Genomic DNA, 25254 nt, shown 5'->3' with positions numbered 1-25254 from the left:
GGGTTGTAGGAGTATTCCCTGGACTACACCACTGGTCCCGACCCAGTCTTTGGGAACCACTGATTTAAGCCATTTAACCTGACTGCATCCTGTCCTGTACCACTGATGCCCAGACTGAAGAAAAGACAGGGTGCTAAAAGAAACAGTCTACAATTAAAATAGAGGTTCAATATAATCAGAGGTTTAATCAAAACTTAAATGTTTTACTATATCAAGTTCTATCGTGTAGTGAAGCGTTAAAATATAAATCTAAAATCACAGCAATATAATGTAACGGGCAAATGTTTTTCTTCCTGTAGGGGGCAGCATTACCCCCTCTACGTGTACAGCCTGCCGGAGATTATTGTTAGAAGAAGAACGTAAACCGTTGACGCATTCGCTCTTCCAACAACGTACAGGTGAACACTACTTCATCGCATTATAAACAGAAATAGTAATATATTGTTGTTGTAATATAGGTCTCGTACTAATATGGTAATCTATATGTGTGCTTCACGTTGTGACATCGAACTGTATATATTGTTATAACAATACAGTTTGCGCTATAAAGTGCGTTATAAAGTGATACTAATCTGATTGGCAGCAAAAAGCCTCTGCCCTCACTCACACACAGTTATGTATACACACACACACACACACACAGAGGCAGGCTAAACGTTACTACATGAAGTTGTATTATGTATCTATCATTTATTATTATATATATTTTATTATTATTAGTAGTATTGTTGCATTTTCAGGAGTCTCAAACATATGACGTTTAGGGATATGCTTTTTAATCCAGTACATTTGCCTTTGAACGTGTTACTGCAGACCGGGGTGCTTGTTGCTCTCGCGAGATTTAGCAACTGCGCTCATACCCCGCGGTAACTCGTGGACTGTCTGGAAACTTCTCCGTCCTTCTGTAACCGTTTGTCAAATCTCAAACGGCGAGACAACGTGGACGTAAAGCTTCCTCCCTGAAAGCTCGTCCTCTGCTCAGAGCCAGGTGTGAGAGGTGTTCAGTAAGAGCAGGCTTTCTGCGCTGCTACCCGGGAGCTTTACTGCGCATTTTATTTGTATTTTATATAGCAGTATTGAGAGTAGCTAATAAAGCTAGCGGGTGCTGCCTACTTCACTCTGGTTTGAGCAGTAGTTAGCTTTAGCCTCAACTGTCTTGAATTGTGGTACAGATCTCAGGAGGATATCAGCCTCTTGACAATGAAAATGACTGCAGAGGAGCAGACAAGTGAAGGACAACACACCATCCCTATGGAGGGAGAGGACATCACCCCAAAGAAAGACGGGGGCGTTTTAAAGGTAAATGACGCTGTTTTGATGCTTTATGTCAAACCGGCTGGTTGAGTGGTTACTTGTTTGCTTGTTATTCTCTAATTCGTTTACGATAATGTTAGCTGTTTTTTAGCTAGGCTACCATGTAAACCACTGTGTTGACAACACTTTAATCTTGTTTTTCTATCATTGCTTATCAACATGGTATCAAAACACAAAACAATTATGCAACCCACGTATCTACATCTCGTTAAGGCTATGGGAAATGCCAAATGTAAATAATAAAAATTACAGTTATGTTATTTAATATTCCAACACACAAACGCTGGCTTTTTAGTAAATGGTAGGACAGTAATAGACATAATGGAGTCCCTTCCCTTACCTTCATAATGTCAAAACATGCCATATGAACCTTTTACTGACCTAATTTATTTATAACCTCAATGTTAAAGCAAAGTGTCCCACCAGACATTTTTTTGAAACTAGAGAAATGTCACAATGATGCTTTTAAACAAAACTTAATCCAACTACAGAAAGACATGTAGACACACACACACACACACACACTCACCAAGAGGTTCGATTGAATGAGATAGTCCATGTTCATTCACCTCTGATGCAAAGTATCAGACTACAGACTAAATATGTGTGCAGCTGTTTAAAATTATTTGGTCAAATTACTCATAGTTATAGTTGATCATAATTACGTAATATAATAATTTACCCTCAGTTCTTAATATGAAGTTCTCATGATGTTTTTGTGTTCCAGCTGGTGAAAAGGGAAGGCACAGGCACAGAGTTTCCCATGACTGGCGATAAAGTGTTTGTACATTATGTGGGCACATTTGTGGATGGTACTCAGTTTGACTCCAGCAGAGGCGGAGGAGACAAGTTTTCCTTCGAGTTAGGCAAAGGTTGGTCTTTACATCTAACAAAGACATGAGTATTTATGTGTCATGGTTGATAGTTACCCATGTAGTGTCTTGATAATTTATCTTTTCTTGTTCAGGTCAAGTCATACTGGCGTGGGACATAGGTGTAGCCACAATGAAAGCGGGAGAGTTGTGCCAGTTCATCTGTAGACCAGAGTATGCTTATGGATCTGCAGGCAGCCCTCCCAAGATACCACCCAATGCTACTCTTATTTTTGAGGTAAGTCCCAGGCTACATTCTCACTAACAATAATAATAGCTTCAATTTATAGAGTGCCTTTTAAGAAACCCAAGGTTGCTTTATAAACGGTAATAACAGAATGAAACACAGACAAACATAAACACAATTAACTGGTAAAACATAGATTTAAAAGACTCCAGAGTTGGTGCCTGGCGAATAGCCAGAGAGAGTGAGTTCCAAGGGCTTGGCGTTGTGACTCTAATGGCGTGTTTCCACTGGTTCGCCTCGGCACAGTTAAGTTGCATTTCCATTAGCATAATACCTGATACCAGGTACTTTTTTAGTACCTGCTCTGGCAAGGTTCCAAACGAGCTGAGTAGGCACTATGTGTGACATCGCCAGACTGCCGACCACTGATTGGTCAGAGCGGCGTCACAGGAAGAGGCGCCCAACACAAGAATCAAGCCAAACTGTAGATCAGATAAAAGGACTTAACAATCCTAAAAACGTGGGTTAATCGCCGTATTTAGCGACAGCACTGCTGATTGCGACCGGTGAGCCACATCACAAACCCTGCCACTGTATGTCAGTCCAGTGGCTTTGTCAGATGGAGTCTCTAATCCGGTCATGGAGGAAGTACTGAACAAATAGTTTTAATGAACTGATTCTAATGATTCAGTTACACTGAAAACAACTGCTTTACAAGTCACTTGTGAAGCAAGTGTGTGTGTGTGTTTAAGCGTTGCATCTCAATCTCATTTGAGATTGAGTATGAATCATGAAAGGGTGTAGTCTCCTCCTACTTTCGACCAATCAGACCAATGACATATGCAGAGCAATAGAAAACATGTCAATAAATGTGCTTGTTGTAGTTTTTTAGGATTTAGTAATGGTGTCTAATGACTTTTAGAAGAAACAGCCTAATCGAAAAATGTCTACTCTTAGGTGGCTGCCTTGTTGGATGTATACAAAAGGTCCTAGATATTGCTTCTCTGTTGTCATCTCGGTTAAGCCCACCTCTTGTGCACCAGGGATTTGTGATTGAGTCCCCTTTTTTAGTCCTTTTGGACTAAAAAAGAGTGAAATCAAATCACTTTCTACATCAAATTCTACTGCTTTCCACACTACCCTGGCATTTTCAAGCCGTGAAAATGGACACGTTTGCAAACAGTCCTAGCTCAGTTCTCATTTCAGATACATTCAGAGACATTTGAAAAGATGACCCATCTTCACTTCCTTATTGCTGCTTACCAATAATGATTAGACTATCAACTGTGAACGAAAAAATCTCTGTAAACACTTCGTTTCACTTTCACCTCATTGTCTGTCTCACAACAGGTGTCCATACTTTTCACCTTTGTTTTTTCTTGTTAGTACTTTCTGAAACTAAGCAAATGATTGCTAAGGAATCAGCATCCTGGATCTGAAAGTTGGTATGAATGTGGATTGCCACTCGAACAGAGCTAAAATGCATGACTGTATTATCAAATGAAAATGTGTGGATGTAGTGTATGTGTTGTAGTTTAAATACAATATGCTTTACCTTGATCCTTACTTAACCTGTATGGACACTTGTAGGTGGAACTGTTTGATTTCCGAGGAGAGGACATAACTGAAAATGAGGATGGAGGAATCATTCATCGCATTATTACCAAAGGCCAGGGATATTCTAAGCCTAATGAAGGAGCTTCTGTTGAAGGTAAAGGCTCACATCAAGGCTCAGTCCCATTTCACCCCTTTCCCTAATTACTTATGGAGCTTTCCAGTTAGGGCTGCACGGTCCTGGAAAAAATATGAATCACGTTTTTGTAGTTTGTTTTTTGTTTTTTCAGAATCGATCATGATTCTCTGGCTCGATTTTTTTTTTTTTCACAAATCAAAATGTTTATTGCACTCATGAACAAAGATTAGAAACATTCAATTAGGCATTCAAGTAATGTGTGATTTCTTTAGGCCCTGCATAAAGCGCTTATTGTTATTATTGTTATTATTGTATTGTTATTATTGTAGTGGCTTGCTTGACATGGCGTGTTTCCACTAGCTGGACTCGTGACATCATAACCAGGGAAAATGCGTGACATCGTCAGACTGCCTTGCACTGATAGGTCACAGGAAGAGGCAAAAGAATGAAACCAAACAATGCCGAACTGTAGATCAGTTAAAAATACTGAATGTCTAATATGTCATAATTTAACAGACGAGTCTGGTGTATTTAGCGACAGCACTGATGAAAGCCTGCGATCACGAGTGGCGAGTTACATTCATATTGTTAATAAATAATAAAAATTTGGCAGTAAGTGTAGTGTGGTCCATTGCAAACAAATGGTGGACATATCACGCATGACACCATGTAGACTGTCAACATGGGAATTACATGGTTAATTGAATGACATAAAACCAAAGATCGTAGAAAAATGACAGACATTGAGAATCGAATCGTGACCTTAAACTTAAATCGAATCGAGGATTTGGAGAATTGTGACACCCCTAGTCAAGTGTCAGATTTTCTTCAATATCCTGTTCTTTTCACCCTGCCCTCTATAAATGTCAAGTTCATTTTATCACCAGAGCACAAAACAACATGCATATGTGGAGATGTGTCTTAAGGTTTGGGACTGAATGTTGTGACAGAAAAGTGACAGTTGAACTCCATTGTAACTCTTCTGAATCAAAGCAGCATGTACAGGACATAGCATCAGCTCCACAAACTTTTCATAGGTGCATTTCAGTTTTACTTGTGGAGAGGGGGTAGTATAGTATATAAATAACACAGCCTATATGAGATGGCAGGATTACTCTTTAGTTTAACCCACAGGTGACAACCAGCAGGATGTTGTTGCTTAACCTAATCCAAGCTTCTTCTTTTCTATACCTCTTGCAGTAACTGTGGTGGGCACCTGTGAGGGTCGCGTGTTTGACGAGAGAGAGCTGAAATTTGAGATTGGTGATGGAGAGAGTCTTGGCTTGCCACCTGGAGTGGAGAAAGCTATCATGGCTATGGAGCAAGGAGAGGAGGCTCTCTTCACCATGAAGCCCAAGTATGATCACTATTACTAATTTAATGATGTCACTACAATAGTGAGGGTTTCATTTTTATTTTCTTTTTCTATTGATTTTTATCATTGTCATTAAAGTAGGCTTAAAGTAGTTACTGTGGCCATGTCACCTGTTCAAATTTATGTAAGTCTTTCAGTAAATATAGTTGCAATATTAGAGGTGGGTGAAATATATTGTCTGTGATAGTATCACTTGTGTTTTAACGATGTGCAAATTGACAAAATCAAGTATGCAAATGGCTTCACATTATGATGAAACACGCATGTTTACTCGATGAATGCATGCCGCAGAAGTCATCCTCGCTGCAGCAGTCAGCACTGAGTGGCAGGATTCAGTGTCATGTGACCACTAATAGACTCGAGAGTAGGGATGTCACAATTACTTAATTTCACAATTAATCACGTATTAAGCACTATGGTATATTAATCGTAACGTTTCCTCGATACCGTCCCCAATTGTTAAAATCTAGCAGAGGAAGAGTTATTCCCTCCAACAAAGTGCATTAAATCAGCCTTGTGGAAGTTTTTTGGCTTAAAAAATGACCAAGGTGTCATTGTGGATGACGGCCATCCACCTGTAATCACGCCACAAAAAATTGCCACGAATGGAGGAAATACGAGTAATGTGTTTCACCATTTGCGGGATAAGTGTACACCAGAGTTAAGGTAAACGCACAGTAACTGGGTTAAATTACGTTAATGTTCAACTAATGTAACATTGAATTGGTAGGAAATTAAATGTTAGCCGTGTTGAATCACACCAGTACAACAAACCCATTTTAAGCAAATGTGTTAAATTCACAAGTGTAAAACCCCAATCTTGTGTTGTGTTCAGGGTTAAAGATGACATTAAGGAAATTGGCCACATACATAAGAGTAAAAACCTAAACTGTGATTATGATACCACACCAAATTAATCCTGCACAGCTATGTTTAGTACAAGGCATAGTCACAACATTTGAAATAATTACTGATGATTATCTTTGATTTGCAGGTATGGCTTTGGGATTGAAGGAAATGTTAAGTATAACATTCCAGGAGGAGCAATACTGCAATACAAGATTAATCTGGCAGCGTTTGAGAAGGTAAACATTAGGGTTGTGAATCTTTAGTTACCTCACAATTCAATAATCCAGTGGCGTTTATTGCCCTTTGTTTGCACTTGTCATAAAGTGATTGCAGCTCCTGCCTTGTAACGTAAAGTTTTTATTTTGCCTCAAAATCACTTCATTTCATTCCGCACAAACCCCCCCGCTTGGTCGCCGTGTTCCCTCGCATTTACCATTACACCAAAATAAAATCCTGCCTAGAACCCTGCACAGTGATGCATTGGGAGTCAGTACTTCTAACATTCAGTCCATTAAACCGAGTGAAAACATTTCTCTTCTTTTTTCTTGGTGCTGTGTAACTCGTGCTACTTGATTTTTAGTTGGCCAGTTTGTGTGCTGCAACAGTTTTCCCCTCTGAGTCGTTAAAAATGTTTTTCTGTAGGCCAAGGAATCATGGGAAATGAACACAGACGAGAAGCTGGAACAGAGCAGCTTAGTCAAAGAGAAGGGAACACAGTATTTTAAGGTACAGTAAACAGGGAATATTGTATTTATGAAGCAGGCAACAATAAAACAAATGATAGGCCGATTTTGTTTGCAGATTCTTAATGTTTTACAATGATTTTCTATTCCTCAGGAAGGAAAATACAAGCAGGCATCAGTCCAGTATAAAAGGATTGTGTCATGGCTGGAGCATGAATCTGGTTTGTCCGAGGAGAATGAGAAGAAAGCGAAAGCCCTGCGGCTGGCTGCACATTTGAACTTGGCCATGTGCTTCCTTAAACTGCAGGAGCCAGGCCTAGCCTTAGAAAACTGTGACAAGGTAACTTATATGTGTGGCTTATTTTACAACCACTTTGATGTTGGAGTCAAAGTGCTTCAATTTAATGTCTCTTATGTGGGTCGACTTGTAAGCACTAATTACTGACATGTTTAACTGGAGAAAGCAGTCTGTTCCCCTCATTGTGAATCTCACAAGGTTAAAAATTGTTTTTTAAATGAAAATGAAAATCCTGATCTGTGTCAGACACATGGCATCACAGTGGCTTGCATTGTTGCCTCACAGCAAGAAGGTCACAGGTTTGAATCCCACTTTTACTAAGGGCCTTTCTGTGTGGAGTGTCATGGTCTGTCTGTGTGGTGGTGATTTGGTTCATTGGACACTCTAAATTGATTGTATGTGTGAGAGTATTCAGGCAGGGTGTGACCCCGCCTTTTAGCCCTGTGTCAGCTGGGATTGGCTCCAGCTCCCACGTGACCCTCATGTGGAGAATCAATGAGTGAGTGTGAAAGTCATCTGTGTCAGAATCATGATCTGTGATTCATGCAAACAAACGGTGTTATATATGTGGCTTATTATCAACACTTGAATCATTCTAATTGTACTCATAATTATGCAGGTTATGATTTGATTCATGATTACAGGCTCTGCAGTTGGACGCAGCCAATGAGAAAGCTTTGTTCCGAAGGGGCGAGGCGCAGTTTGGTATGAAGGAGTTTGACAAGGCGAGAGACGACTTCCAGCGAGTTATTCAGCTCTATCCTGCCAACAAGGCTGCCAAGAGCCAGGTACACATTCATGTCTTCATATTGTAGCAGCCCACTTACTGTCATCATGAGGGTAGAGTGAAATACAAACTAAACAGTCTTATGTCTTTACACACCAGGTGCTTCTTTGTCAGAAACATATTAAGGAGCAGCACGAGAAGGACAAACGCATCTACGCCAACATGTTCCAGAGATTTGCAGAGAGGGATTCCAAGGTGAGGAGTTGTCAGCCACAAGGGGGCAGAATTAGCATATGTATAGATTGTCATAGAGGTTAAACATGTTTCCCTCTGTCTTTTTCTGCCTTCGTTGAGCAGAAGGAAGCAGTGAAGGTGGCCGGTGACAGCAAACAGAACGGCGATGGAGATGAGATGGAGGTGGAGAGCAGAGAAAAAGAGTCTGCAAGTGAAGAAAAGGCATAGATGAAGCTCCGACTGCATTTACTGTTCATGTGTAATTTCAGACTTTTTGTAACTTCAGCTCTTTGTGTTAAGAGTGTGTGCGCGTGAGTGAATGTGTGTGGGTGTATGTGGGACAATTAGGCGCTGGCACACAGGAGCACTGACTTTGCCAGCTCGTGTCTGGGCTTTTTTTGCTGTTCAAGTTAGTAAACAAATCTTTGGAGTGCCACGGCATCACTCACCCCTGAACCCTGTTTTTGTTGTTAAATCCACAGCTTTGAACTGCACATGTGGTGTCTCAGCATTTTGGGTAGGAAAAAAAAATGGAATCCCAACCCTCACCCGTCAAGGGCTAGAACATTGATCCTTCCTCATGGTGTTTTGTTCTTTTTCTGCTATCCATCCAACTCTCTTCATGGGCCTACTGATCAATTCTCAGAGTTGTGATGACTGTGTGCACAAATATGACATGTCTGAATTATGTCCCAAAGTACATATGTAGCAGCACTATGGATAATATGGGACAATGAGACCTTTTTCCTGCTCCCCTTTAGCCCTGAAGGTACAAGACTGTTGACATTTGCTTTGACTTTGTAATTATAATTATTATTCTTTTTCCTCCTCCCCTGTATTGTGCTTGTGATTTTTCTGTAATGTTCATGAAATGATTTCAACTGTTAACTGGAATATGTGCATTGTTTTTTTTAAAAGCAGCTACAGTAGAAAGGAGCGTGAAATAGCTTTTTCCTCAATGAGCTCAAGTAATAAAAAAAACAGTTAAGTGTTAGTCTTAATTTACTGTAAAAACTTATGAATGCGTGTGTGTGATTCAGCTCTGTGTTGTCACATACAGCCGGGCTGTGGGCCATGTGATGAGTTTTGTTTTGTCAGAAGGGCTATGGTTTGTTCTGCCCTGACAGAAGGATATAATAAACAATAGTTACATCTCTGCCCTGTGACATTCTTGACTTATTTGTTCTTTAGGTTTTCTGTTGCGTGGGGGATTTCTTATGTATATGAATCTGTAGACACTGAAGCACAATTACATAGCTGAACATTAATATCATGAAGTGAAATGTACTTTTCTTTTTTCACTAGTGACTCATCTTTTCACATTAAACCTCTCTGTACAGTTAAAAAAAAGTTAATCTTAATCTTAATACAGATTTGAAATGTTTTCTTTAATTTTTCCTGAAACCCATTTTTTTACATGTTTTATGGCCAAAACCAGAGATGTCAAACTGGTTTAGGGTGTAAGCCACATACAGCCTGTCACATAATGAAAACATGGCCTACGACCTCCTTTCAGAATATAATTCCACATATATTTGCTAGAAATATTTTTTATAATATATATATATATATATTTTAATTAACAGAATCAGTGTATTCTGTTGCTAAATACACCAGACACCTCGGTTAAATATTGAGATTTAACCGATAGTTTCCCTGTTAATATACCTACTCAGCTCACTTTGAACCTCAACAGAGCAGGTACTAAACAAAGTACCTGGTACCTGGCACGGTTAAGTCGCGTTTAAAGACACCATAAGAGGTATTCTCAGAAAGTCTTAAATTATATTTGAAGAATCCTGACAGTATATAATAGATATTTCAAGACGGTTAGCCTTAAATTGAAGGTAAATACAGTCGAGAAATTGTTTCATGTTTGTGTTTACATCCGGTTTTTTCCGGCAGATGGCTTTATTTTGTAGGCAGAACATACGCTAACTTCCTGTTTGTGTGTGTGTGTGTGTGCGCGCGCGCGCGTGCGCGTGTGAGTGTTAATTAGTGTGGGAGCAGCCTGGTCTGCAGCCACAGGTCAGAGCCTCGGAAGCTCAGAGCAGCGGCGGTACCAGCATCTTCTCCCCGGAGCGGTGTGTCAGAAGCACAGCAGAAGGAAACGTGTCGAAAGTGCCAGGTGATAGAACGAGTTCGCAGCGTCTCTTTCTTGTTCGCGTCGAGTCGCGCTGGAACTTTCTTCCCGCGGGATGAGAGGAGGAAGCAGCGGCGCCTCTGCTCTTCATGGTGTGGGACACCGGTAGCTGCTGAGTGAGTGTGAACCCGCCGTGAGCAGCGGACTGCGGCTGGCAGCAGCAGCAGCGGGACGGGCTTCGCGGTCTCGGGTGTCGCTCCCGCTCCCTGTGTCGGTTTGACAAAGCCGGAGACTGATGTAGAAACCGGGACTGGAGCCAAACATGATCTCGGTGTTTTTCCCCCTGAAGAAGCTGCGGCGGAACAGCAAATGCCTGCTGTTCTCTGCCATCCTGCTGGTCTGTGCTGTCGCCGTCTACAACGAGATGTACGCCGCTAGAGCCTGGAGCAGTGATCCGAGTAAGTTCTGACCCACTCTTACCGAGCAAGTGTTTGTTTGTTTGTCTGTCAACTTTTGCATCAAACTCTCATGTGTTCACTTGTGCTGTTCGGTCACGTCATTACCTGAAAGTGATAAACAGCAACATAACAAAGAGAAAAAGGAGAAACACGCTTATTAAAGGATTACAGAGAAAGTAAGACGAAACTCACAGTGTCGTTTAAAAAAACAACCAACACAAGGAGATGAGATCATAACAAATGTTTACCTGTCCTGTTTACTTATTTACACGTTTGTCACATTAATCTATTTATAAACAAAGAAAATCATGTAGAAGAGAAGCACATATCAATTAAAAAAAGTTTGTTATAGTGCAGCTTTAAAAATGACCACATTACATTAGAAGCTCGGTACATACATACATTACGTATACATGTGGCTGGACAGTAATTCAACAACAACAATCATCATAATACACCGTTTCTACAGTAGAGTAGAATATATAGTGTGTTGATGTGATGTCTATGCAATTGTGCAAACGTTGCGGTTTGATAATCACACACTGCCTCCTCCCTGGTACTTTAATGATTGACTGTTTTCTCTTTACTCATCTGTCTTGAGAAGCTTAAAGCTGCTTTCCCCCCACAATTCTCACTCAGACGAGTAAATGTGTTGATCACAGGTAAATTAATAGAGACAGAAGAAGTTAAGTTAATTCAAAATAAAGAGAGATAGAGCAGAAGATGTTGAGAAACTTGACTAACTTTGAATGAACCACATTTATTTAATTTATTACTGATTGAAGTGTTTTCTTTTTAAAGATTGCCTTTAGTTAGATAGATAGATGGATAAATGGTTACACCTAATTGAATTAAGTGAATTCAAACTATAATAAGCAAGATTCTTTATATAACTAGCAAACGTTAGTTAGTTACAACTTAGATATAACAGAATGAAGCACTTTTTTAAGTTTGTCTAGTGATAGATAGATATATAGATAGACAGATATTGAACTAGTTTTTAACTATTATTTCAGTATAGATGCATAGACCTTCATTGTTATTGTAAATTACACACAACTGGCTATTTATATGCATCAATTTCAACTAATGTGAAACTTCTTATCATGATAACCTTTGTGGCCATGTTTTTTTTTTCTTTCTATATATTGCAATGTTTGAATTAATTTGGCTTTTTGTGTCTTTAGTTTGCAGCTTGTTGCTACTCACCATAGTTGGCATTAATGATTGTGATGCACCGCTGCTGAATGATTGTAGGACAAACACTGTGCTGTTACTTTTTCATGTCTTTAATGAGGCTGGGGACGTTTGCACAGGAAACACGAGCCACAGCAGGTGAAACAACACATCCATTTAAAGAGACCCACCTGTGTGTCTGTGTGTTCTTGTATGGGTATCTTTGTGAGGACCAAAAAAAGCTGAGTGAGTGAGGACATTTTGGCTGGTACTCACATTCTTTGATAGGCTTTTTTTGATGGTTCTAGGGTTAAGGATAGAATTGGTTTTAAGACGCTTCGTTGTGATGGTTGAGGTTAGGATAAGGTGCTAGGGAATGCATTATATCTATGAGTGTCCTCACTATGAATGCTGCACAAACGCGTGTGTGTGTGTGTGTGTGTGTGTTTTAGCACAAGAGTGAAGCAAGTGAAAAAGAAGGGGGGGTGGGGAGGTCACAAGGTCAGATCACAGGTTTAAAGGAAGTCTTGTCTCACCAAACTTCCCGCTCGTTACCTTATTTACACCTCAGCTCACCATCTGTTGTAACCACGCACTCACTCACTGTGAGGGCACATGCAGTTGCACTGGATGGAGATGAAAACACATAACACACACACACAGACACACACACACACACTCTTTTTGAACAAAGCCCGGCATGTAAACACATGCCTGAGACCTACATTACAGGGCCTGCCTATATGTACACATTCCTGGGCTGCAGCCCCCTCGTCACAGTCAGACGTGTCTCAAAAGCTGGTGGACTTTCCACAGCTTTCAACCTCCACTGAAAGAACAACGTGGACAAAGACATGTGACATAGGAGGTGGAGATGTGGTGTGTTCCTTTTGGAGACAGAGTTCAGAGGGCATCCTGAACTCGGATTTCCAACTCGCAAACTCGGATCAACCTCCCCGACCACGATAAGGGATTCCAAGATGGTTGCTACCAATCAAACGCTGAAAATGTCATGATTAATAATGTTGTTTCACGATAATATTGCAATAATTGTTAAAAAAATGAAAAAAGAAGACAAAGCAAGGGCTAACCGACAAAAAAATATTCCCAGGGAAGCAGATCTAATGAATGAACGCTGTAAAAAAGGCAAGAATCTTTAATACGATTGTTATCCAATCCAACTTTATTTATAAAGCACCTACAAAACGACCACAGTGGACCCAAGTACTGTACAGAATAATAAATCAAAAGGCAGAATATATAAAAAGCATAAAAGCTTTTTATGCAAATGTAAAAACAACTAAAATCAATTCAAAGACATATAAGCGGGGCGATGGCAGCTCAGGGGCAGAGCGAGACGTCTTGTGTGTGAATGTGCACCTGAGTGAGCGCTGCAGGTGTGTAGGGTGTGTAGCAGCTCACATAGGCAGGGCGGCTCAAGGACATTAAGGGATTTAAAAACAAAAATGGAATTTAAAAACGTATCTGAAATGTATGAGCAGCCAGCGGATTAAAGCTAAAATCATGGGGTCCAGGAAATCCTGAAAGATGCAGCCTCCCCCTTGTGGCTGTTCAAAATAGTTCTTTAGGGCTGTGTAGCCCTGCACCCCGCTTCACAAGTAAAGGTACTGCTCTCAGTGGAAATGCAAGCCTGATGCTGGACTTTAGTTGGGATGCTTTATGTTATCGGCTGATTACTAAAACAAGAGGATGGATAGGCTGCTACCTGCTTGACTTCTATGCTTTTGATGAAAATGTACATCATCAACTGTTGCAACAAGTAACTGCATCTCGCAGTGAGCTGTCTCATAAAAGCTCATAAATGTTTGAATTGATTTGAACAAATTACGAGTCTTTATTGCCGGGGTTCCTGCCCGTCACATCAGCTCATCACCTTCCGTCTAAACCACAGTGAGAGTGATTAAAACTGAAGCCACAGGTTTCCAGGGCAGCACTCAAACGCTTGGTCTTTAAGGGATGACTTGTTTTTCCCACATGTAGGTCACATGGGCTCTTAAGAAGATAGATAACGTATGAAGTGTTGCAGTTAATAAATGTCCCGAATCCCAGCAGAGAAATGGTGGCTCTGTACGGCTGAGTGGTTTTTATGTGCCGTTCTGGCTGTGCTGTGCACTTCATGTTTAAATGATACTTTGAAGAAAAGGTTGTGACGGCGAAAATGAGGAGATTTATTTATGTGTTTTTACATCGTCTGTCCTGGAGAACACTTCCAAGTGCAGATAATTTTACCCCCCAATATATTGGCTGCCACAGGAGAATAGCTGTGCTAAATCTAGATTAGATGGAAAAACAGTAGTCATCAGGGCTCAGTGTCTGTGTCTGTTAACATTATCACAAACCTGTAGTCTAAATTCTGAATGACCATGTGAGGCTGAACTATGTGATGCTTCCTCCTCACTCAGGTGGTGCACAGGTGAGTCTTGATGTGTGATGCGTTGGATACTGTAGTTCAGGAGTCTCTGCTCCCGCATAGAAACAAAGACGCACCTGGGCAACAAGACCACGTCGAAAAACCTACAAAGTAACGAAAAATGCTTGCAAAATAGTTCACGTTACAATGTCAAAGTAGAACATGTGAGGAGTTTACAATGTTTCCATTCAAACACATTATGTCCATGAGCAACTATGTAAACACTGATGTGTTCGAGTTACAGATAATAAACTACCCCCCCCTCATAACTCTCTGAAACACAATTTCCTGCATTTTGAGGTGGAAGGTGTTAGACTTGACTGACCCTGATGATGATGATGATGATGATGAGGATGATGATGATGGTAATAATGATAATAAAAAAAGAGAGTTTTTATACATTTCTTATTCCCTCTTCCCTGACTACCAGCTTTATTGTCTATTTATTCAGTTTAGTTAATCTCTCATATTATGCATGCAGTTGCATTAGCTCTGTGTTGGTGATGGTTTTCTGACTTCCTCATTTTTATATAGCCTTCATATTATAAAGGACATTATCGACTGTAAATATGTCAATAGTGGGAATAAAACACACTGTTCTCCACAAACAACATCCATTTATCCACCTTTTAAAAGTTGGCTTCCTATTATTCAACGGAACCAAACAAAGCTTGATCTCCGTTTTGCCATTTTCTTCAGATTCATCACTCAAGTTGAGTGTGTTGCCCTGTGTGGAGGCAGCAAGTTTCTTTCCATCAGCTCCAACATTGTAGCTCTGAATCACCTAATTTCACAGAGTAAATGCAGACAGTCAATCTGCAGTGATGACCCCAACAAGAGGAAAATCAAATGGATCATTCTTGTTGTGGTAAATAGTGTGAAGGAAAGGGAAAGGGAGGGCAGGAGAGCCAGATGAGCACAGATGAGGATAAAAATACTCTGCTCTAGCTTGCTTTCCAAAACCTCCACTCTTGAATTACTCCTGTTGCCATAATTGGCCACTGTGTCTCAGGGGTGTGTGTGTGTTTGGAGATCTCCACCCTGGTGATAATGACAGACTTGGTGTCCACAGGCTCTGTAAACCCATTTCACTCGCTGACACCGCAGGGAACGTTAGGTCCTCTTTTTAAAAAACCCTCCACCCTCTAATTTGAGACAGACCATGTTTGAACTGGAGTAATATTTCTGCTTCTGCTCTTCCAGAGCAACAAAGAGAGCTGCCGCTGCTGGAGCTCATTAAAGACTGAGATGAGTTACATCGGTCACCAATGTTGAAATGGAGCAGTGGCTGGGTGGGACTCCTTTGGGACACTGGGCTTCCTGCAGCACAGTGGAAATGAATGAAAAAGCATCTTGCATGGAAAAGACTGGACAATCTCTTCACAGCCATAGTACTGACCCTCCCTGAAGCATCAAGTTAGATTTATAGTATGGTTATAAACGTGCGTTGTGGTCATTTGCAGACATGGGTGTGTTTCAGTGGTTACAGCAGGATGTTGTCTTTGCCAGGATTTTGGTATTCAACTTAGCAGGTAATTCAAAGTCCATTTGTAACGTTATGGAGGGTTTATTGGCAGAAGTTGAAGACATAGTCACTTCAAAAATAACTTGACTTACAAAGTCAATGCACAGACGCGAGTAAACGTGCGTTTTCAACAGTCAGCCATGTTTTTGCATCATTCGCTGGAGTAGAAAAATGTCACCTGTGGCAATAACTACGTCTCATACACTGACACAAAGACCAGTTAGTGTCGAGATTCTCCAACTAATGTCACGTCCGCGACACAATGGTTGGTTCACGATTGAGGATAAACTTATGTACATGCTCTACAACACGACAACAGAGAAGTTTTATCTACACAGACTGTTTTTTAAAAAAGAAGCTTGAATTAATGTCAGTGACCACCCAAAAATAGCAGAGAAATTATCTTGCGGCAAATTTGTTTTCAACATTCAGATTGCTTACAATTTGTTAAATAAAATAATGAATAAAATAACTTTGCTGCGTTACACAGCCTTGTATGCAAGGACAATGCAAACAATCAGTGGCGGATAGACGGGTTTAATGAGGAAGCTAACCGCTCAAACAAAGTTTCGACATGTTATCTGAATCTCAGCACACAAACGCAAACAAGTTGCATAGAGGAACCAATTGTCAGCATTAAATGGACCATGATTATGGACAAACTTATCATCAGAGGTGTATAAAGTACTTGGAAAAAAATAACTAAGTAAAAGTACAAATACCATAACTGAAAATGACTTTGGTAAAAGTTAAAGTCACCCATAAGAAAATCACTTGAGTAAAAGTAGCTCACATTAAATGTACTTACGTATCAAAAGTATCTTGTGAAAAAATAGTATACCAAGTATCAGAAGTATAAGAACAAAGTATTTTTATAATACGCATAAAAAGAAGCAAAAATGGTTAGATGGAGAATTCTTAAACGTCTTTATCTCGTGGACCTTTGGGCATAAGAGGCACTTCATTCTGTATGTTTTAGGATATTCCCTTATCCCAAGGAGATGCTGTCAGTGTGGTAACATTTTCCACCTCTAATCTTCATGAGTACGTTAATTGTTCTTCTCGTCCTCTCGGACACGCCCATTTCAGATAATCCCAGATTAATTATATTTCTGTTTTAATTTGTAACGAGTAACAAGGTGGCAAATGTCAAAGTATCGGAGTTAAAGTATATGTTTTAATATTTAAATGTAGTACATTAAAAGTCCTGAACCTCAAGAAAACTACTTAAGTAGTGTAACGAAGTACATCTACTTTGTTACTAACCAGCTCTGCTTATCTGAGCACGGTGCCGTCTGTGAGCAGGGCGGAGCAACCTAACCCTCAGCCACGCTGCACTGTTTGTGTGAGCTGCTGCCGGCTCCACCCACACAAAGAGTGGAATTCTCCTGTGACAAAAGTGTGGTTCATGTATCAACATGGGACATATTAAATATAGTTTGGCAGCGACAATGTCGGAGGTGAACAGCCCGGCTGATGCAGACGCGCGGCGCTCACAGTGCTCGCTACAGAGCAGCGGTTCCTCGGCGTGTCCTGTCAAATTTTAAAATAAAACATCTTCTGTGTCGTGGAGCGCCGTTTTAAAAACATTTGAGGTGAGACATTGGAAATTAAATTGTGGTTTATGTATCAAGATGGGACATATTTATAGTTTGCAGCGACAATGTTGGAGACTCTGGCTCAGAAACAGTATTTTCGATGATTATAAGATACAACTTTCAAATTTGCATGGAATTTCCATCCCTAAATTTTTAGGTGTTACGTTTTCTCCAGGATTTTCCAGAACGTCAGGCTTGGGGTCCTTCACACGTGGCAGCAGGGTTGAGGATTTAAAAATAGCGACGTACATTACTGCCAAAAAAACATACTTACCTCTGAGTATAATATATATTATATAATATGTGCTTAAGAGACTCGGCCCCTTGACAGGAACCTTGCACGCACCCTCAGATTTTCCAGTGCCAACAACCATAAGAATTACATCATGCTCAATGATCATTTTGGTTTTACAATATGACTTATTTGAAGCCAAGTCAGTGCAGAGACACTTGAAAAATGAGTAGAAAATAATTGAATTGAAAATAAGTAGAAGTGACAATGTTGTGCACAGTCACATCTGTCTGAATGCATTTTTTTTTTCCTCAGGTATGAATGCAGCAGCTGACGAGAACAGCTGGAGGAGAGCAATGTTTGACCAATGGGTAAGGATGGCACACGGAAAAACAAGTGCTAACAGGAAATGTGGTGGTCCAAGTGAAGGTTTCGGAACATTTGTGTTTTCCAGTTCAGGAAGGACCAAGCTAACGACATGGAGGATTCAGCTGCTTGGGCGTCAAGCTATACTCCACAAACCTGGAAACCAGAGGTGTGTTTGTACATTATATGTAATGTGTGTGTGTGTGTGTGTGTGTGTGTGTGTGTGTGTGTGTGTATGTATATGTCCCCAGTGCCTACATTCTGTTACACTCACCTCTTTTGAACTCTGGGTAACCTGTCTGGGCCTGTTGAGCTCCCTCCCACCTCCCCGTATTTTCCTCTGTGTACAGTTTCCTGCTGCAGAGTGTGCTTCACCACCTTTCATCTGCTCTGTATCAGGGTTATCATATTTCCACTGTATTATGCAGCAGGTCTCAGGTTTGGCCGGTTGTTTACACCTCACATTTCAGTTGATGTTGTAGATTCTGGCTCTGATCGATGTAATCAAACGAAACATTAATACTGCAATGATCCCGCCGATCCTTTATGTGTATGTGAATGGCATAGTATTTGGCCGTTATGTTGAGGGCATCACATGTGCAGGAGTATTGTTAGTAATTGTTCTTTGCTCCATATAACAAAGTCAGTTTGGTTTGTGGACAAAACAAGACATTTGAGATGGTTTCCAGGTTTGTTCTACATTTTCTAACATTTTACGGACCAAACAACAGCTTGATTCATTGAGAAAATAGTCAACAGATTGATCGATTTTCAAAATAATCATTAGTCGCAGCCTCATAAACATGTTAGTACAGCTTATCAAAACATTAATTACTTTCAGTCGGACCAGACTCCAGCTGACCTGAGTGCTCCATACATGTACAGTACCACAGTGCCCCCACCTCTGGCTGATGCCCGGGAAAAAAGGAAGAAGAAGAAGCGAGTAGAGAAGAGAAAGAAACAATAACCCAATTGGACTGAAGCAGAGACTGAATTTATTGTCTGTCACCTTCAGTTGATAGAGAGTGGGAAGATTTGGAATTGCACTTGAAATCGCGGTCAAAGGAGCATGGCTTCATCAGCAACAGTCATAAAGACGACTGTCGTGGGTGTTGCACTATTTGTCGCTGTGACGTTGATGTAAGTACTGAAGGAAAATGCTCCACTGAAGATGGACAGATAAACATAAAAACAATAGATGCGCCGCCGATTCCTCTTCTATAATGTTGTTTTTTTGAGAAGCTTGTACATGTACCAGAGGTTCCTTAGCAACAAAACCTCCTGGATGCTGCCAGGACCAGCAGAACTATTGCAGATAGACATTCAACTACGCATTTGCTTGATATGCTGCTGCTTTATTTATTTGTTAGATTTCATTTTAATTTGCACTGACTGAAAAGATTCAAGAGAAGCATAAAATTCGATATTTTAAGTCCAGAAATGTTCTGCTTTCTGACAGTTTGTTTTGCCAATTTGCAATAAGTTATTGTTGTCTGATCTCAGTTGTCAGTTTTTGAAACAGATTTGTTGTGAAGAAATACAAATTCTATTAAGAAATAAGTTTTTTCTATGTTGTTACGCATACATCATGATCCATCTTTTTTCTACGATAGGCGGGGTTACACCCTGGACAGTTCGCCATTCCATCACAGGGACACACACATAGAGACAAACAACCATTCACTCTCACATTCACACCTATAGTCAATTAAGAGTGTCCAATTTACCTAATCCCCATATTGCATGTTTTTGGACTGTGGGAGGAAGCCGGAGAACCCGGAGAAAACCCACGCACACACGGGGAGAACATGCAAACTCCATGCAGAAAGACCCTTCTTCCAACTGGGGCTTGAACCGGTCTTCTTTCTGCAAAGGCAAGAGTGCTAACCACTCCATCACCCGTGCGGTCCACATCATGACATATCAAACGTTTAATAATTCAATAATGAATAGAATATCTCATTAAACCCACATGTAAAATGGACATCTTACTGTTGCAGCTCCACATGAACACTTTCAATATGTACAATGTTAATGTTCAAGTTAAGCCTGAGCTGCACAGCAAAACAAACTCCTCAGACTCACGTGGCCTTTCATTGCACACACATGGAACATGAAGGGGCGTGACCATGGTTAAAGAATGATAACATGCGACACAGAGCCTGTAAAGCACTTTGGAGTCACTAATTTACTCCTGTGTCCTCCTGCCATATTTAAATGTGTAACCACCACAGAGTCTTAAGCTTGACCATTAATAAAATCTGATGACTAATGAAATACAAAAGGCTTTGTGTCTGGGAGCTGCACGCTGTAATAAACACACACACGCACAGAGAGAGAGAGATGGAGAGATCAGATAACATGACCTCTTCAGCAGATGTCACAGAGGTGTATGTTTACATGGCATCTGCTGAAACGCCACTGCCTCGACGTGTGTGCGTGTGTGTGTGTGTGTGTGTGTGTCTCCTGCTGACTTTCACTGGAACCATTGTAAGTGTGGAAGAGAATTAAGCCTGCTTTCCTCTGACCTTGTGAAGACCTGCATCAGATTTTCATCTCTATCCAAATTCAGCAGCAGTAAATGGGATTTCAACCCTCATGTAGAGGATAAAGCAGCGATGAGTGAATTGTGCTTATTGCCATATTGACTGCATCAACAGGCACTTCCTGGTTTTCAATAAAGCAACCCGACTATTTCCACTAAGCTGTCAGACAAACGATGTTACTAGTGTTTAGTGATGAATTATTCTGTAGCTACTAAGTAACTACTAAACATTTTTGTTTACATTGTCTATGTCATAATTTTGAATTGCTAACTTAATTTTACAAGCAATAATTTACCAGAAGTGGCCGGGCTTATGTTTTAGTGGAAGTTGTAATGTGTTGTTGTTGCACTATTCATATAGTAACAAGGAAAATATTAACATAGTTGAATTGGGAATGCTGATGGAGGAGGACAAATGAGTTGTTAAAGGGATTTAGTCTTTATTTTTGTGCTGTGTATCTCTCACTGAAGAGTGAAAGCTTGTACTCGGCGTGAAGGGCATGGGATGGATCATCCAGTGTTCCAGACTGGATTGAGCCTGGAGGAGGCCGTGAGTCCTCCAGAGATTCTCTTGCTCTGTTTCTCACATGAACTCACTTGGACATTAACCAGAGATTACACCAGGGAGCTGGCAGAGGATTATCTGGAGAATTTGCGTTCACACATGCGGCGGCCCCTCTGAACACATCAAATCTCTAGAGGTTAGGGCATGACTGAAAGCGGTTCTATCTGTGGTAGTAAGCACTTCTGAAGGATATTACCCACAATCAAGTCTGTGGATTATTCCTTGTATTAATTGGTTGCTGTTATTTCACCTCTGAAAAGGACAATATGTTTGTGGTCTGTTTTTTTGTCTAATGTGAGCAGCACAATTTAATTCTTGGGATAAAGTTTGTGGCTGAAGGAAGCTGGGATTCAATCATGCTCTTATGTTATTTGTGAATGAGTTATCTATTCTCTTTGATGTTGCAATACAACTGGATCCCATGTGCCTGCTCTTTGGTCTTCCACGTCATCATATAAACATAAAACACAAAAGAGAAATAAATTTATTGACTAGCTGCCAGGAAGAATATTTTTCTGTTTTGGCTGAAGGATGTGTCTCCCCGGGGTTTTTATGTCACAGATGTCACATAAACATGCCAGTCCAAAAAACTCCAAGAAACAGATTTATACCGTGTGTCCATCGTCTTCCGCATCAGTGTTCATGTAAAGAGTTGATCCCATCATGACTTCCTGGTTTGGTGCTCTCACATGTCCGTTACGATGTCGGTGTAAATTCCAATCTGAACAAAAGTAATTGTTTGGTCCATAAAATGTTGAATAAAATGATTTGGTTTTAATGATTTCTTTGTTATATGAAGAAAAGAAACCAGAAAACCTTTAACATGATATTATGATAAAATGATAATATTGTTGGTTTAAAATGACTATATCCTGAGGTCAGATGAATTACTCCACAACCACCAGTGTGTTGTTCACAGCATCACAGCAGTGTCTTTTCTCTCTCTCTCTCTCTCTCTCTCTCTCTCTCTCTCTCTCTCTCTCTCTCTCTCTCTCTCTCTCTCTCTCTCTCTCTCTCTCTACAGTATAAAGGACAGGCCAACCTGCATGTCTTTGAGGACTGGTGTGGTGGTTCCATAGCCGGGCTCCGCAAGAACCTGCACTACCCGCTGTATCCTCACGTGAGTTCCGACCCTCACATCAGTACTTTACTCTACTTTGGTTATGTTAAATATTTCTGCTACCATCTGTTGGATTGCCATTGCATTCAGTGTGCCAACTGTTGAGGCGTATTTCCACCGACTCTACTCACCTCGGTACGGCATGACATGGTGTAGGTTGCATCTCCATCTCCACTACAAAAAAAGTACATACAGTACTCAACTCAACAAATCCATTATTACAGGCCTGTACGTCTACTTGCCTTAAGTCGGCACATATCGCCACATATCGAATCCAACCTTCTCACATGCATCAAATCTGAATCAAATCACAAATCTCACAAATCATGTTTCCGTGTTCCCAGGGGAGCTCATGTCCCCCCTGGCTCCCCCGTAGTTCGCACCATTATTGCATTCATGTTCCCCAGAGGATGAATCACACTCACTTTGGTGACCCTTACAGTTTTCTGCCCATGTCCTTTGAGGGAAATGTTATAACAACTCCTGGATGGACTGCCATTTCATCCAGACATTCACGGTCCCCAGAGGATGAATGTTACCGACTTGTGACTTGTCACTGTGAAGTTTTCCTCCTGAGTGAAATTTCACAACAACTATTGAAAACACTATGATGAAATATCACACTTACATTCATGATCCCCAGAGGATGAATCGTGCTGACTGAAGTGAACCTCAGACCAGTGTCATCACACGGTTTCTTCTTTGGTTTCAAGGGAACCGTGACAACAAATACGCTGGATTAGCGAGATTGCAATGAAATGCATTTTATTCATGATCCCTAGAGGATGATTCATACTGACTGTAGTGAAATATAACACATTCATGATCCCCAGAGGATGAGTCATACTGACTGTAGTGATCCTCAGACCTTTCTTCTTGTGTCATCAAGGTTGTCATCTGTGGTTCTTGAGTGAACTCTCACCACAAATATTGGATGGATTCCCATGAAATATCACACATACATCATGATCCCAGAGGATAAATCATGCTGACTTAAGTGATCCACAGACCATAGTGTCATCACATGGTTTTCATCTGTGGTTTTATGTGAGATGTCACATCAACTGTTGGACTGGTTCCTAGTATTGAAAAGTATGTCTTTCTGCACATGAACTGCATTCATTTTTCATGATCATTTGGCTTTTATTTAGCGCCACTATCAAGCCAAGATTGAACTTCTTACAAAATCATTGCCATTGGATTTGGCTGTATTTTGTGTGTACTTCTCATTGGCAAATGGCAGGATATTGACTTGCCATGTAGCATTAGCGTGGTATATCACCATAATGTTAAGTTCCATTTGTAGTCGGAACACAGATTTCCAACTAGGCAACTTGATCAACCCCGACATAGGATTCCAAGATGGCTGACACCATAGAAACACTGCTACTTTTACCATTAATAGTTTTTTTGTTGTTTTTCTTTCACAGTAAATCAGTCGTACACATGACACGGTTTCATTTTTTAACCATAGACTTGTTCCCTAACTGTTTTCTACCATGTAGAACGTTGTCCTTGACTGGTATTAACAACCGTGGTTCTTTCCAACTTCTGGACTGGAACGTGGTGGTGACTCTTAATAGAGCCTCACATGATATGTACTTGTGAGTTGCAGCTTTTAGTGTAGCTTTTAACCTCTTGTTCATTGGTTTAGGGTGAAGCTTTTTTATGATTGATGTCTGATTTGTGGCTTAAACATTGTCTGAATTAATCTTGCACTGTATTTCAGTAATGGCGATGCTTTCATGTGCATGTATATCCTGTCTTACCCTCTCATAAAAGGATAGTGCTGCAGCTGTGTGTGTTATGTGGCAAGAGGACATTGCTGCACACAGTCTGACACACAGAGACACACTTGTTTTCACACCAAGAAGCATTCTGTATCCACATGTTAGATCCTCATGTCCCTGGACTCAAGATGAACGGTAGTTCAGCTTTGAGTAAACACTTTATGTGAGTGATTCTCTGTTTCCCTGTCCTTGCTCTTTCAGACCAGGACTACAGTGCAGAAACTTGCTGTGTCACCTCAATGGACAAACTATGGGCTCAGGATCTTTGGTTATTTGCATCCATATATTGACGGTACAACATGTACTTTTACATTTCCTCACTTTCTGTTACCACACTTATGTCTTTTGTCTGTCTCCTGACATCTTTGTCTCATTTTTCCTCTTGCCTTTCAGGAGACTTTGCTTTTGCTTTGAGCTCTGATGATAACTCTGAATTTTGGCTCAGCTCTGATGACTCTCCCCTTAATGTGCAGCTATTGGCCTGGGTTGGAAAGGTGTGGATGGCAGTTATTTTTCTTAAGCAGCAGAGAATGACTGTATTTCCCCATTTGTGTCACTATAATCTGTGTCTGCTTGTGGGTTTGGTTTCTGCAGACTGGCACAGAGTGGACAGCCCCAGGCGAGTTTGATAAATACAGCACTCAGACTTCCAGACAAGTTTGGTGAGTTTATTGTCGGATCGACAGCTGTGGTCAACAATAGCCCCTTTTACATAACCTGTTCAAGGTAGAAGTGTTACACCTTATTCTCTCTCACGGATCTGCACAAAGGGGACAACAACTGAATGGGAGACATTGTTCTGCTTTCATGCCAGCAGCAAATGTAGACACGGAGCTGAAACCATGTCTATAACGGGGGTGTCCATTGGAATGTGACACCAAATTTTAAAAATTCACTAATTGAAAATGCATTTCCATCTATCAGGCTAGTTAGTTCACAGAGGTGGTGCAAAAGTCTGGATCACCATAGAGGAAAGATAATAAAGCACAACTTGGTGACGTAAATACAGTAAATATCATTTTTTTTAATTAAGGGATGTCGTGTTTCCACATCAACCAACACGTATTTAAATTTACATTACATACTGTTTACTGTATATGTATATACTGCCATTGCCGCCATTTTTACAGAAC

At 40.6% G+C, this 25254-nt stretch overlaps 2 protein-coding genes across 3 annotated transcripts in view; both read left to right on the top strand.

The window, feature by feature from the left end:
- Window positions 1-333: 333 nt before the first annotated feature.
- On the top strand, window positions 334-9389 carry fkbp4 (FKBP prolyl isomerase 4). The gene is made up of 12 exons (XM_044035318.1): window positions 334-398; window positions 1173-1299; window positions 2042-2186; window positions 2282-2424; window positions 3964-4084; window positions 5267-5423; window positions 6436-6526; window positions 6933-7016; window positions 7128-7313; window positions 7916-8059; window positions 8158-8253; window positions 8356-9389. The coding sequence occupies exons 2-12, from the start codon at window positions 1201-1203 to the stop codon at window positions 8458-8460; spliced, it is 1371 nt and encodes a 456-aa protein (XP_043891253.1). The 5' UTR covers window positions 334-398; window positions 1173-1200; the 3' UTR covers window positions 8461-9389.
- Window positions 9390-10223: 834 nt separating this feature from the next.
- The window catches only part of b4galnt3b (beta-1,4-N-acetyl-galactosaminyl transferase 3b), a 33754-nt gene continuing 18723 nt past the window's right edge, over window positions 10224-25254 (top strand). The window contains exons 1-7 of one of the 2 annotated variants that reach the window (XM_044035316.1): window positions 10224-10773; window positions 18051-18106; window positions 18190-18270; window positions 22236-22331; window positions 24323-24413; window positions 24515-24615; window positions 24716-24783. In XM_044035316.1, the coding sequence (XP_043891251.1) occupies window positions 10638-10773; window positions 18051-18106; window positions 18190-18270; window positions 22236-22331; window positions 24323-24413; window positions 24515-24615; window positions 24716-24783 (629 nt within the window). In that variant the 5' untranslated portion in view covers window positions 10224-10637. The remainder of the gene's footprint in view (window positions 10774-18050; window positions 18107-18189; window positions 18271-22235; window positions 22332-24322; window positions 24414-24514; window positions 24616-24715; window positions 24784-25254) is intronic. The other variant, XM_044035317.1, reaches the window with a different exon arrangement.

Source organism: Solea senegalensis, linkage group LG10 (genome assembly GCF_019176455.1).
Source record: "Solea senegalensis isolate Sse05_10M linkage group LG10, IFAPA_SoseM_1, whole genome shotgun sequence".
Taxonomy (NCBI): Eukaryota; Metazoa; Chordata; class Actinopteri; order Pleuronectiformes; family Soleidae; genus Solea; species Solea senegalensis.
Note: the sequence above shows the minus strand (reverse complement) of the source record. Positions and strands in the feature narration are given on the sequence as shown.

Coding starts and splice junctions, on each gene's coding strand:
- fkbp4 (XM_044035318.1), top strand. CDS start 1,201: ATGAAAATGACTGCAGAGGAGCAGACAAGTGAAGGACAACACACCATC. Junction 4,085..5,266: donor TGAAGGAGCTTCTGTTGAAG/GTAAAGGCTCAC, acceptor TACCTCTTGCAG/TAACTGTGGTGGGCACCTGT. Junction 8,254..8,355: donor TTGCAGAGAGGGATTCCAAG/GTGAGGAGTTGT, acceptor TTCGTTGAGCAG/AAGGAAGCAGTGAAGGTGGC.